We start from the raw sequence: 15,075 nt of genomic DNA, 5'->3' as shown, positions 1-15,075 counted from the left end.
CACTCAGGTTATATCTTTTAACCCACAAAAAATCGCACAACACTTCGCTGCTCTTCACAAGTTGACAGTAACATGCGCGCCATCTTTGTTGCGTAGTTCACGATTCTCTTGATAGAGCTGCACATGCAAAACAAATTGTGTCTGTAGTGAAAACTTCAAAGTATATCTCGGTGAAATGTCAACAACCCAGCCGCAATACCAACACAGAAAAAAATTATTGTGCGTTACTTTCCGATCCAACCTCTGAGGATTCTGATTTAATTTGAATATTATGTGCTAATTTTTCTTCTAATTCTTCTTAGATCGACTTAGAATAATAATAGGTGCCAAATTTAGGGAATTGTGTAACACCATTTTAAAAAAACTACCAAATAATGTGCATGGCTTGTCAGTATATTTTTTCATTAATATAATCTTCCTTGTGTGCAATCGTGAAAACTTTGTATTTAATTCAACAGTTCATACCATAAATACGTGTCAAAAAATGACTTTCATACTCCATCAACAAGTCTATCTTGCTTCAAAAAGGAGTGCGTTATATGGCAGTAAAAATTTTTAATAGTCTCCCTAGGGATATAAAAAATCAAACTCAAAATATAAGATTATTTAGAGCCAAATTAAAAAAGTACCTAATTTCTCATGCCTACTATTCTGTAAGTGAATTCATGACATTCAACAATGCTTCATGAATATTTCTGTGTTGTATTAAGTATTGATACTAAAACTTTGTGTTGTACTGGTAGACTATATTATAAAATTCTTCTGTACATATTTCAACTAGAGTGTGACTATAATCAAGACTTATAGTATTATTAAGATTTCTTTTTTTCTTTGTTTGGCATGTTCCATATTCTAGCTGTGAAGCAATGTACAAATACCATGGAATGTAAATAAATAGAATACAATACAGTTGATCAGATTTTTTTGTATTTGACAGATATCGGAGAAAAATGGGAGTATAAGAGCACAGTACATCAGTTATTCATAGCTTTCAAAAAGGCATATGACTCGGTTAAGAGATACATTTTATATAATATTCTTATTGAATTTGATATTCCCAAGAAACTAGTTCGATTAATTAAAATGTGTCTTAATGAAACATACAGCAGAGTCCGTACAGTCCAGTTTCTGTCTGATGCTTTTCCATTTCACTGCGGGCTAAAGCAAGGAGATGCACTATCACCTTTACTTTTTAAGTTTGCTCTAGAATATGCCATTAGCAAAGTCCAGGATAACAGAGAGAGTTTGGAATTGAACGGATTACATCAGCTACTTGTCTATGCGGATGACTTGAATATGTTAGGAGAAAATCCACAAATGATTAGGGAAAACACGGAAATTTTACTTGAAACAAGTAAAGTGATAGGTTTGGAAGTAAATCCCATAAGGACAAAGTATATGATTATGTCTCGTGACCAGAACATAGTACGAACTGGAAATATAAAAATTGGAAAGTTATCCTTTCAAGAGATGGAAAAATTCAATGTTTTAGAATAGGGTTTGCCAAAATTTTCATAGCGAGGGCCACATTAACCATCCGAGAAAGAATCGAGGCTAAGTCACGTAAGTTTAAATTAAGTGTAATAAACAAAGCTCATAAACAATATTAGTATTCGAACTTTGTGTTTTATTGACCTAAAACCTATACTTACATATTAATAATTGATGCAATTAATACTTTACAAGTTACTAGTCATAGTCAATGATTTTTCACAACATAAGTTGACGCAAACACTGATATTAATCTTCGTGCAAAGTCTTTCAAATTAGAATATGTGTCACTCGGCAGACAGTTGTAAAAGTCCACCAAATTACCTTCCTTGTATTTGTCCTTCAGAATGTCGTTACACTGCACTTCAATAATTTCCAGCTCAATTCACGTGACAATTTCTCTACATGGCGTTCAAATAGGTTTTATAACAATCTTGATGTTCTCTGCATTGACATCGAGATCAGAAAAACGGTTCTAAAACTGTTATTGAAGAGAGTGTATAACCTGCTGACACAAAGGAACAGGAAATTCTGTTGTGTCTTCTGTGCTGAAATTTTCTCGGCATGGGAAATGAATGAAGCTGTTGTTCACAAATTGGGATTAAAAAATCACCAATTTCTTTCTGAATCCCTGCACCATGAGAGTAGAGTTTAGAGATCAATCTTCCTTCTCTTTATAACCTAGGATTTCAGTCATTTCATATGCTTGGTTATATCTGCAAGGAAAGCCATCCTCCAAATCCAATCACAGTTACCAATTATGTAGGCGCCATGTCTTTTTGTTCAAGAAAATTTCAATTTCTTTCCTGAGCTCAAAGAATCTCAGTAATACCTTTCCGTAACTGAGCCGCCGAACTGAAATATGGTAGGGAATATCGAGATAAACTGCTTCTATTTCCAGTATAAATTCACGGCGGTGTTTAAGTCCATGACATTGAATAAAGTTCACTGTCGACACTACAGACTCCATGACAAAAGATACCATCAAATCTTTTCCACATTATGCATGACAATGGATAATACAGTGGATTGTCATAGGCTTTGGGCACCCAACTATATTGCAGGCTCAGATACCCTTCCAACGACCTTTTTTCGTGCCTCACATGTTTCTGCCCCCGTCTCTTGTGTTACACTGAAGTTTCTCCCACTTCAAGCTATTCTGAGAAAGTGTTTTTTTTTTTTTTTCAACTTCATGGAAAATGTCTTCACCGGTAATTGTTCCATGCATGCTGCAATCGCTGCATAGATCCAAATTCTTCCATGGCTTCAAAGTTACTGTTTATGTCACGAATAAAACCAGTAACTGTGAAGCATGTCTGAAGCATCTAAGGACTCAAGTGCCAGTGAAAAATATTCAAACTGCTTTGATTTTTCATGGAACTGGCAAGTTATATTTCTGGCAATATCTTCCACCTTACGAACAATTGTACGGGTATGTACTGAAAGACTAATTTTGTTAACTTAACTAAATCTTACTTCCACGTTTCATAGCTTCAAATTTATCATTCCTTAACTTCCCCGTAAATTTTGAAAATTTTTAAGAATGTTTCATTTCATAATGCCTGCGAATGTTATATTCTTTGAACAAAGCAATTGATTCGCTACAAATCAAGCATACTGCTTTATTTCCAGTTTCAATCACAAAATAGTCCAAACTCCATTTTTGTTTAAACACACGACATTCACTTCTTTTCTTTCCGTGCCATAATTAAAATTAAGTTAGGCTGTAAGAACTACTAGTAAATGCTTGTGGATTAATTCAGAGTGGTATTACAATTCTTAACTGGATAATATTTACCACTTAACAGTTCCACTGCTCTAGAATGTTTGAGCGTGTACAGAATGCAGTTGCTGTTGTCAGCTTACTGCGGTGCAGTCTCTGGTTGCTCTGTTGCCACACTTCGTGCTTGGGCTGGCCAACCCACAGTCGCCTGGCAGCTGACCGCTTCTTTGCAACCATTACGCCTATATTATAGCAACACCATTGTTACCACATTACTTGAGAAATTTGTTTAAGAATCTGAGCCTCTGATTTGATTTCATGGATCGAAATTCGTCAATAAATTAACCTATTAAGGCATACTGTCCTTTTTTCTTTTTTATTGAATTTTAATTTTTTTCAAGTTAGTAAGTGGGCCGAACAAACATAACTCGCAGGCCGCATCTGGCCTGCAGGCTGCAGTTTGGCAAGCCCTGTCTTAGAGCAATAGGAGGAAATTAAACACACAACAGATATGGGAAATGCTTTGTTATTATTCGCTTGAGAAGCTTTTGTCATCCAGTCTGCTCTCAAAATACTGAAAGTTAGAATTTATAAACAGTTATATTACCTGTATGGTTGTGAAACTTGGACTCTCATTCTGAGAGAGGATCAGAGGTTAAGAGTGATTGAGAATAAGGTGCTTAGGAAAATATTTGGGGCTGAGAGAGATGAAGTTACAGGAGAACGGAGAAAGTTACACAATGCAGAACTACACACATTGCATCCTTCACCTGACATAATTAGGAACATTAAATCCAGATGTTTGAGATGGGCAGAGCATGTAGCACATATGGACGAATGCAGAAATGTACATAGAGTATTAGTTGGGAGGCTGGAGGGGAAAAAGACCTTTGGGGAGACCGAGACGTAGATGGGAGGATATTAAAATAGGTTCGAGGGAGGTGAGATATGATGACAGAGACTGGATTGATCTTGCTTAGGATAGGGACCGATGGTGGACTTACGTGAGGGTGGCAATGAATCTCCGGGTTCCTAAAAAAAGTAAATAATTCTTCTGTATTTCGTTTCCAGTCAGGTTTTTAAAAATTCCGTGAGTTTTTTTTACTTGTTTTTTCTTATGTGTTTTATTTGGTTTTATATGAACAATTACAGCTCTATTATTAGAATCCAAAGTATCTGAAATTTTTCTAAGCAGTCTATCAGCTATATTAGAAGAAACAATAAGTAGAACTGGATTGTTGTAGATCCTGTGTGATGTACGAGGGTCACTCCAAAAGTAATGCACAACATTTTTTAAATTTATTTTTTATTCTACACCTTTGCAATTTATGGAGGTCCTGTTTGTATTCAAATTTAATTTAAATCGTTCCCGTGAGTGGCACCATGATAGCACTCATTCAAGATAGCTGCTGTACTTGACATTCGTCAGAAGCAACATGCTGTGAGAACGAGACATTGGGAAACATTCACAAGAGATTGTAAAAGGTATATGGAGATGTAGCTGTCAATTGCAATAGAGTTAGTTGGTGGTCAAGCAGATTATTTGGTGAAAAAGGGCACACCAATATTTGGGATACTTCTCGCAGTGGCAGACCCTGCACTGCACAAAGTCCTGACAATGTGTAGCGTGTTAACAACATGGTTGTGGCTGACAAACGTGTAACAGTGAAAGAGTTGTCACTCCAAGTTGGGAATAGGAGAAGCAAGTGCAGAATATTAAAACAGTTGGAGTTAAAAAAGGTTTGTGCCAGGTGGGTTCTGAGGATGTTGCCAAAAGTCCACAAATAAACCCAAAAAACAGTGTGCAGCGAACTTTTGGACCAATATGAGAATAGTGAAGATGACTTTTTTGCAAGAATTGTGACAGGACATGAAGCACCATTTTGAACCGGAGACAAAGAGGCAGACAGTGGAGTGGCATCATGCAAATTCACCAAAGAAAGAATTCAAAACTGCACCTTCGACAGGAAAAATTATCGCTACTGTGTTTTTCGATTTAGAAGGATTTTTGCTTGTGGCCATCATGCCATATGGAATTACCATTAATAAAATTCTGATTCGTATGTGGCAACTCTCAAGAAACTTCAAGTTTGATTGAGACATGTTCGACTACATTGGGAGAAGCAGGATGTTATGCTCGACCACATCGAGAGAAGCAGGATGTTCTGTATTGTACGATAATGTACGGCCACTCAGTCACAAGACCACAGATCAGATCAGAAAACTTGGATGAACAACACTGAAACCTCCGCCTTACAGTCCTGATTTGACACCATGCGATTACCATCTCTTTGGTAAATTGAAGGAATCCCTTCGCGAAACGAGGTTTGAAGATGATGATTCCCTCGTGCACGCTGCTAAAGAGTGGTTCAGATGTGTTGCTCCAGACTTTTACTGTGCAGCTGTACAGGTCCTCGTTCCAAGGTGGCGTAAGGCAGTTGAAAGGGATGGGGATTATGTGAAAAAGTGACATTTTGTACCTAAAAGATGTATCTACATTCTGTGAAAATAGCAAAGCTGTAGGATAAAAATGTAATTTTTAAATAAATGTTGTGCATTACCTTTGGAGTGATCCTCGTATATATGTACTATCTTGTTCTTTATGAAATATTAGTTCTAAACTGTTAGTATTTATCCAATTTTATAATATTTTACCAGCTGTATTGATATCATTATAACTCCATGTTTTAGAATGTGCATTAAAATCTCCTATGACTACAGTGTTATGTGAAATTTCTATATGATTTAAATCAGGTATGTTATTAGGTGGATCGAATACAAAATACATGAGAAAATGTTTCTTATTTTTCCATAATTCTAATTTAACTAATTCCATTTTATCTATGCATTATCAGCCACCGGCGTGGCTCGGTTGGTTAAGGTGCTTGCCTGCCGGTCTGAAGTTGCACTGGAGAACTGGTTCGATCCTGCTTGGGTTGATTACCTGGTTGGGTTTTTTCCGAGGTTTTCCCCACCCGTAAGGTGAATGCCAGGTAATCTATGGCGAATCCTCGGCCTCATCTCGCCAAATACCACCTCGCTATCACCAATCTCATCGACACTAAATAACCTAGTAGTTGATACAGCGTCGTTAAATAACCAACTAAAAAGAACTCTTCATTATCTATAGTAATTTAATATGCTATAATGAACTGATTTTGTTATGTTAACTCATTTTATGCTGTTATTTATTTTTATTGAATCTTCGATATCGTCCCACATCTCACACAGAACTGATGTGTGATTTTGTTGCGTTATTTCATGATCAAATGAAAGTAAGAGGTGGAATAACTTTACAAATATACACAGGACACATATTAAGTATTAATTATTATTCCATAAGGTACACATTTTTGTATTACTAATTGAGAAGCTTTCTGAAAGATGTGTCTGTATGTCAATAGGTCCTTTTTCCGGCAAATCATTTTAAATGAATGGCAATATTTTGTAGAATATTCTCTCCAGGTTTCGGTTCAGACTTTCATTATGGATAAATATGTAATAGAATGCGTAACTTATTGAGTTTCCTGTTTCACACGCTAGAGGCACTAATGTAGAAATTTTTCTTGCTGCCATCTCTTATCTTAGGAGAACTTACTACATCTAGCAGCACACCAAGTGGCGAAAAGAATAACTGTGGTAGCATGTCTGCCTCTAGACTAGCCAGCCCGGTTTCGATTCCCAGTGGGGTCAGAGATTTTAATATAAAATTTCTACGCTAATATGTTTTCGCGGGATATCAGCCGAGTTAAGATTTTGGAATGCTCCAAGCTTTCGACTGCTATCTCTGCAGCCATCTTCAGGGAAGTGATGTCCGAACAGAAAGTCGAAAGGTTATATAGATGTGGCTGTCTCAGGTGAAACGGGATTGGTTGGCGGATCGGCCAATCCGGGGCCGGGAATTGTCATCGCTCGTAAGCTCCGCCCCTCCCGGGATTACTGCGTGAAGTTTGGCGGGCGGCGAGCCCTGTTCCGCCGGTTGGAATCGGTTGCCGTCCTCGGTCCGTGATCTTCATGACCTTGATTGTAAGAGGGCCTGAGTTGGTCTAAGGCCGGTGTCCATGCCTGACTGAGCTGGAGTCCACTGTCTCTGTTAAAGTTGTTTTTCTCCAGCTTGATCTCTATGGCCTCCTTGATTGTACGATCCCAGTAGTGGCTTGATTTGTTAATGACCTTGGTGTGGTCAAACAGTATTTTATGCTCCTTTTCTATGCTGTGTTGCGCCACTGCAGATTTTTCCGGGTAATACAGCCTCAGGTTCCTCTTATGTTCTTTGATTCTGTCTTCTATTGTGCGGCCAGTCTGCCCTATGTATACTTCGCCACACGACTTTCTGTTCGGACATCACTTCCCTGAAGATGGCTGCAGAGATAGCAGTCGAAAGCTTGGAGCATTCCAAAATCTTAACTCGGCTGATATCCCGCGAAAACATATTAGCGAACCAACGCCGAGAAAGCCTCAAATCATACATAAAATTTCTACCTCGGGACTAGGAGAGATGGAGGTGCACAACTTCTAATCACTAGATTGTGCACTAATATGCCTGGGTTAAATCCCAAATCTCTCCGCAGTGCATATGAAGAGAAGGCATATGTCACTGTTGATAGTGATTCATCTGTCGGATGGGGACGTTAAGCCTGGCAGCCCCCTTGGTGCTATTCGACAGGAGTAGGCTATGTGCCGGCACCAGGTTTCCCCTTCTCCCTTCCTCATCATCATCATCATCATCACTCATTCCAGACACTACACTTACACATACATTCACCTTAGTACACGACATAACTCTCTCCACAGCTACACATCATGTACAGTGTGACCCGCCGAAGTGGTGTACAACTAGAAAATGGGTCACAGTTCTGCTATCTATCCGTAGCATGCAGAACCCGAATCACGCAAGTGAAGTGGATAGGCATTGGATACACACACACACACACACACACACACACACACACACACACACACTGTGTAACAAAAAAATATTTTTGGTCTGTTTAAGTAAATTTTATGCTTGTATTGGATAAATTAGATCATAAATAAGATAGATTGGGTACTCCTACCTTCTTGTAATCGTTTCTCTGTTCCTAGTGGTCAATTATGTAATTTAATAGTTTACGTAATATTTGCTTAGCACGTCTCTGTATTTTATGTGGTATTTAACTTAGGTTTATATTGTTAATCTAATTTACCATTTCACAGACAACGTTGATTAATAATTGTGTCTTCCCATGATTATTATCATGATCCAGACTGATTTTGTTATGTGTGTGGGTCTTGTGCTCCAGAGTGGTGAAGCACAGAATCAAGGATGCCAACAACTTCCACTCAGCCTACAAATCATATTTCGGCATACCTATGGGTGACCAAGACAAAAAATGGGCACTACATGTTGTGTGTAGGAGCTGCAGATCCACTCTCGAGGCCTGGTACAGAGGGGAGAGCAGAAGAATGAAGTTTGGTATACCTCGAATCTGGCGTGAACAAACAGATCGCCTGTATAATTGCTTTTTCTAGGTTGTTGACTTATCCCATCACAGAAGAGGTACGAAAACCAATGTGTTCGAATATTCGGACCTATCACCATCACTCAGGTGAACAAGGAACTTCCGGTTCCTCCTCTTCCAGGACGGCAGTAGTCAGACTTTTCCAGTTGTGAATCGTGTCTCCAGGTCAGTGAGAAAGAGGACTTCTCAGAGGATGCAGAGGCTACACCTCATACAAAAGGAGTTAAACGATTTAATGAGAGACTTAGGATTAACAAAATCCAGTACAGAACTCTTAACATCAAGACTAAAGGAGTGGAACCTTTCAGACAAGAGCTGCAAGGTATCCGGACAGAGGAAGCATCACCAAACGTTCTCGCAATACTTCATTCTCGCTGACAAACTGTGTTATTGGCATAATTTGGGACACCTGTTAAAGAAATAGGTTTCCCTATGATCTAAAGGACTGGCGGCACTTCATTGACAGTTTGTGCAAGAGTCTGAAAGCTGTCCTCCACAATGGCAACAAGTGTCCCTCAATTCCAATTGCTTATTTAGCCCATCTTAAAGAAGATTTCTCCAATGTCCAGCAACTTCTGCAGATGGTTAGCTATGTAGAACAACAGTGAAATGTAATTGGTGACTTCAAAATGATTGCGTTTTTGATGGGACAACAAGGTGGATACACAAAGTACCCCTGTTTTCTCTGCCTGTGAAATAGCAAGGATACAGTCAGCCATTTTGAGACTAGTAAAATGGCCATTTAGGGCGGAGTTTGTAGTTCATGAGAAAAACAAAGTGGGAATCTCTTGTGAAGCGAAACAAGATTCTGATGCCTCCACTCCACATTAAGCTTGGTCTCATCAAGCAATTTGTAAAAGCATTAGATACAAATTCAGATGTCTTCAAGTATCTGCAAACTGTCTTCCCCAAACTCTCAGAGGCAAAGGTCAAGGGTGGAATTTTTGTGAATCCCAAGGTGAAGAAATTACTTTACGATGATGAATTCATCATAAAACTTCTACTGTACAAAGGGAAACCTGGAAGAGCTTCCATGAAATAGTGAATGGTTTCCTGGGTAATCATAGGGTGGACAATTGCAGGGAGTAGTGCAGGGTCTTCTGAAGAATTACAATGCAGTGGGTTGCAGAATGTCACTTAAGTTGCATGTCCTTCACTCGCATCTAGATGTTTTCAAGTCACACATGGGTGCATACTCAGAGGAACAGAGCGAAAGATTCCATCAAGACCTGCAGACCTGCAATTGTTAGAAAAGAGATACCAAGTACAGTATAATGAGCGGATGCTTGGCAACTACATCTGGGGATTAGTCAGATTTTGATGTAAACTACAAGAGAAAAAGTAGAAAAAATATACATTTTTAGACCCTCCGTGGATATCTTTCCATAATGTGTAAGTGTTTTAAACTACAAAAGGAAAAGTAGGAAAAAAATACATCTTTAGATACTCTGTGTATGGGTTTTTATGACGTGTAAGTGTTTTAATGTACTTTCATAACTTCTGCACATTTACTCAGTCCATGTATATATTTTCTGCCTTAATATAGAAAAAACTGTTATTGTAAACCCATTTATAGGCTATTGTAAAAAAGAAAGATATTTTTTTGAAATTCAGAAAATCGATGCCATATCTGTAAAAACAATTTCTCACATGAGAAATTGATGTTTTCTTGTGTTTTGCAACATATTGAATTAGAAACAGCAAAAAAAAAATAATAATAATAAATAAATAACTTAAAGTCATTGTTACACAGTGATATTCATTGTAAGGGTAGAAATATTAGGCAAACAACTGCAAAAGAAAAGCATTAAGTAGATAATAGATATTGTATAGGTACATGTAAATCAAAATTAGAATACTCGCATAATATGCATTGCTGATAAATACACATTTTATGCGCAGTTCCTTGAAGAACTGACGATTCAAGACTGCTTGACGTTCGAGAGTTGACCACTCTCAATGTCTTGAATGTTTGCTTGATTCACTCACAAGCAGTGAGCGACATAGGCAATACTGTCGTATGGGTTTTCGGCTTTGTGGACACTGTTAGTCTTACTTTCTCGACTGTTGTTCAACTCTAGTATTGATGTTCTCAACATTTTCTATTGTAGACATTGCATATAAAACAGTGACATGACAAAACATTTTAATAACTGTTTACTGTTACCAAATAAATAATCTGGTAGAAATATTGGAAAGCAAGAGACCAAATTAGTCATAAGTCATTGTTTGTTTACTGTTTGATTTTGTGTGTTAAGTGAAGGATTCCTAAGTACCTACACAGTTTAGTAACATAAGCAGCCATTTCGATGGAGAAGCAATTTTGATTCCTTAGGAGTGGAATGAACTGGAAGGTTCAGTGAATGAAATTGATGAAACATTTTACTGTGTTGCATTATATTGTGTGTTTCAGGTTTAATCGAATTCCTACTAGATCGATCAATTGAAACTAATAAGCTTTGTAAGGACGCGAAGTTTGAAGTTGTGAAAACAGTAGTGGAATCTCCTACAGCTGGAACAACGTTCGACACTGTTACATTGTTGAGATTCCGAGAATATGTGCGGGAGGGTCCATTCTTTGTGGAAGCACAAACAGAAGTGGCAATTGAAGGTGCTTCATGATATGTTGGGCTATATATCTCGACTGTTTCAAGAACCACGTACCATTCGATTTTGTCTTGGTTATTTTCAATAGAAATATTCAAGAGTACATGAAGTAATGTGTTCAGTTTCTTGACAGAAAATTGAACTATCTGTTTATATGAAGACTTTCTCAGTTATGTAGATTGTACTTATGGAGTCGACCTAAAATGTGTGTGTTCATTCACTTTTACAGAACAAAATGGCAGGTAAAGTTTCAATGTTACACAAGAAGTAACTTATATTTATAACCTTATTTCTTCACATTGCACTATTCAGCTGTCAGAACAGTGCTATTTTGTATATACTTTGTAATGGTTTTGATGTGTTATGTATAGTAGAATTACGAAACTTCTGAATTATTGCTTGTAATTGTTTTTTTGTGTTAAATTTAGTAGAATTATGAAACTCTTGAATTATTGTTAAAAAAATGCTTCAGTAATTATGTGCAACAAAAACTGTAGTTTACAAGTGTAGCTTAACTCAGGTGTTTGGCTGATTAGTTTGCAATACCTCTAGTTATAGTCAACTAAGATCTTTCTGGAATTCTGTGCCATAAAGGTTTAACTTGTTCAACCAACCATATACTTTGAATTAAATTGTACAGATAAGCAGGAGATCAGTTGTTTGTATCTAATGGCCAATTTACCTAAAATGATTTATGTTTGTATACCTAGTCTTCAAACACATTTCAGGAGAATATTTTTTGTAAGTCTTCTTCTTAATTCTTATCATACAGTCAAATGTAGCAATATCAAGATAAACTATTCTACAGTCGAGCCGTTCTTATTTCCGGCAGCAAATCACACGACAGCTTCTGGGTCAGCTGACACGCTGCTTCACTGGCAGTGGTTGTCGTCAAGGTTATGCAGACGACATACCGCTTCCCGCTCACAGTGGATGTTACTGTGTTGTCAAGTCTACCCTTGTATTCTTAACGAAGTTTTAGCACATGTCTAGTCTTAAACATCGAAATAAAAATTATTTCCTACGATAAATAATTAGTAATATATGAATACATAATATTATATATTATTATTGTTGATCCCAGAATCCCAGGACACAGAAGACTTACCATGTTGTGCTATAATTAGTTTTTCCGACCATTTGAAATAACGATTTTCGTAAATACAGAAACAATATTGGAAATTACTAAAATGGGAGAAAGCTGTAAAATATAATAAATAAACATTTTTTTATGTGAATGAATAACTAAAACCACACAACCTGTAAATTAAGTAAAATATGTTAGTGTTAGAAATTTTGTCATGATAAGTTATTGCTACATAAAAAAATTACACGAAGAACCTTGCCTACCGGTATTGTTCAATTTAGAGGTGCTACGCCTAGATTGCTACAATCATTGTTGGCACCTGCCGCCACCATAGTTCTCCATTTATTTTCTTCTTTGCCGGATTGTCTGTACGTATCTGTCGTTATTTGAGAAACCGTACACTGTTCACACCACACGCATCAGCTGTTCTTTGCACCACTTGCATTAAAGGCAATAAACTACCCTTATTTTCACGTTCATTTTCGAAATAATCTCTAATGCTAAGAATCATTTCTCTGCTTTGCGAATTGATGGTCTTCCGACTCCTCCGCAGCATTATGATGCTGAAAACTCAGCGATAACACCGCACTAACAACAATAACACTGCACTACCGACTGATTGTTCGACAACCAGCTATTAGAACTGCGTTCGTTCTCTATTGGCTTGACAGAGATTTAGCAACACTGCTATTGCCTACCTTTGTCGCACCAAAAGTCGAGAAGGCGTGGCCACGCCAGAAATAAGAACGGCTCGACTGTAGTACAAAACATCAAATTACCATGAGAGTTAAAAAATCTTACAAGTACTTACACAGCAATAGTAGGAACCCATCACACATATTTTTAATTGAGATGGTATATATTATATTCCTGACCTCGGTAAAAAGAATTATTTAACACTGCACTACTCGACGAAATATTACGAAACTATTTGTGTGCAGTACTTTGATACCCTAGTAGTTAATGTGTTGTTAATTTATTATTTTAGGTAATATAGCTATTAATTAATGCTAAATAGTTTTACAATATTTATTTGAACATACAATTAAGTTAACTTACAAAAATATAATATAATAATGTATCAGTCCCATTGTATTACATATTATCACTCTGACTCGTTTCTAATTCTTTATCCTACATTTTCTCTCGCACAAAGTAGACAAATTATGTTTTGGTGTTTTCATATCATCTTTACATGGACATATGTGGCAACGTCCTCTTCCTGTTCTGGCTGCTTTTGCTTGCGGATCTTCATTTACTTGTAACACAGATTAATTTATCATTTAATTATTTTGATAATGTTTTGAGGAACTCTTCTGATGATATTCTCATTTCTGTTCGCTATGTACAAATAAATTCAAAGCATTTATTCCTGCTATGTTCATTATTTAAAAAACGACTGTCATTGACCAATGTCTACTGTTTCTAGCAACATTGTAATAACATAATATATCTTATCCACCACATCCACACCAAATTTTTTACGATTGTTTTCCATAATTATGTCTGACTTTTTGGTTACTTGTTCAGCTTCATTGCCATGATGCAGTTGCAGATATTGCTTGGACTTTGTACTTTTTTGTGACCATAGACACTATAATGCAATTATTTGAACTTTGTACTTTTTTGTGACCATAGACACTATAATGCAATTATTTGAAACCCAAATGAGGTGTTTACAGATCAGCATCTGATATTCACTAATTCTGGTGGAATTTCTGTTTTATTAGACTTTATTGTACCAATTATAATTAGCTTCTTTTCATTTAGAAGTTCTTGTATCAGTGAAATACTACTGGGTGGACGAGACAAAATGCCACCTCATAACCGAAAGTCTATAGCAGTTTCAGAATAAGAAGGCATATGGGCTAAGCCAATACAGTACTCGCTGCTGTACAGCGTTGGCACATGTTGCGTGAGACGTGAAAGACAGAGTCAGCAGATATGTGTGACAAGGACAGAAAATATCCACTAGCGCAGTGAGCTTCTTGCTTCCATCATGGTGTCTTATGTTTAAATACTCTTACTGAAGTAATTTTTATCCCAGTTTTCATTATTTAGTCGCATTAAAAATTGGTAGATCTTGGAGTCACTAGCTTGCGAAATAAAGCGGCAGATATGTAAAAACGAAGTGTACTTTGTTGCTTGTAATGAGAGAGAAACAGTGACTTAATTTTTAAAAATTGAAAGTTGTATTGCACTACCTGGCATGTGGATATTCTCGCCTGAAAAACTGTAAGCAAGAAAGTGCATTCAAATGTCCAAACTTCCTTGCACAGCAATCATGAATTTATTACTCTTCATTTCTCCAGAGGAAACAGAACTTTACAGTAAGCGTATTTTTTTGTAAGGGTGGACTATGTATCGTACAACGTAAGCATACCTTTAAATACGTAATTTATTATTCATATTGAAAATGATTCTTTTCTTCGACTCTGTTAAAATTAAGCATACCTATCTAGTTTAATTAATTTAATTTCTAGTTTATACCTACCTAGAGGTCCAGGGTTCTATATTTTATCACTGTGGTCTATGACAATATAAGCCTACGAGTGAAAGTATAATACAATATGTAAACAAGTGAATATAAAACCGCAACCCAATAATATCGTATTGGAAATATTGACGGTAAACATTCTATAGCCTATTAAGTAAAAGTGTACACT

General features: G+C 36.9%; 1 protein-coding gene across 9 annotated transcripts in view; it reads left to right on the top strand.

Moving 5' to 3' along the window:
* Nucleotides 1-11,972, top strand: part of LOC138696171 (26S proteasome non-ATPase regulatory subunit 5) — a 109,362-nt gene extending 97,390 nt beyond the window's left edge. For 8 of the 9 annotated variants that reach the window (XM_069820773.1, XM_069820770.1, XM_069820766.1 and 5 more), the window contains one exon: nucleotides 11,129-11,972. In XM_069820773.1, the coding sequence (XP_069676874.1) occupies nucleotides 11,129-11,337 (209 nt within the window). In that variant the 3' untranslated portion in view covers nucleotides 11,338-11,972. The other variant, XM_069820769.1, reaches the window with a different exon arrangement.
* The last annotated feature ends 3,103 nt before the right edge of the window (nucleotides 11,973-15,075 follow it).

This window comes from Periplaneta americana, chromosome 3 (genome assembly GCF_040183065.1).
Source record: "Periplaneta americana isolate PAMFEO1 chromosome 3, P.americana_PAMFEO1_priV1, whole genome shotgun sequence".
Lineage (NCBI taxonomy): Eukaryota > Metazoa > Arthropoda > Insecta > Blattodea > Blattidae > Periplaneta > Periplaneta americana.
Note: the sequence above shows the minus strand (reverse complement) of the source record. Positions and strands in the feature narration are given on the sequence as shown.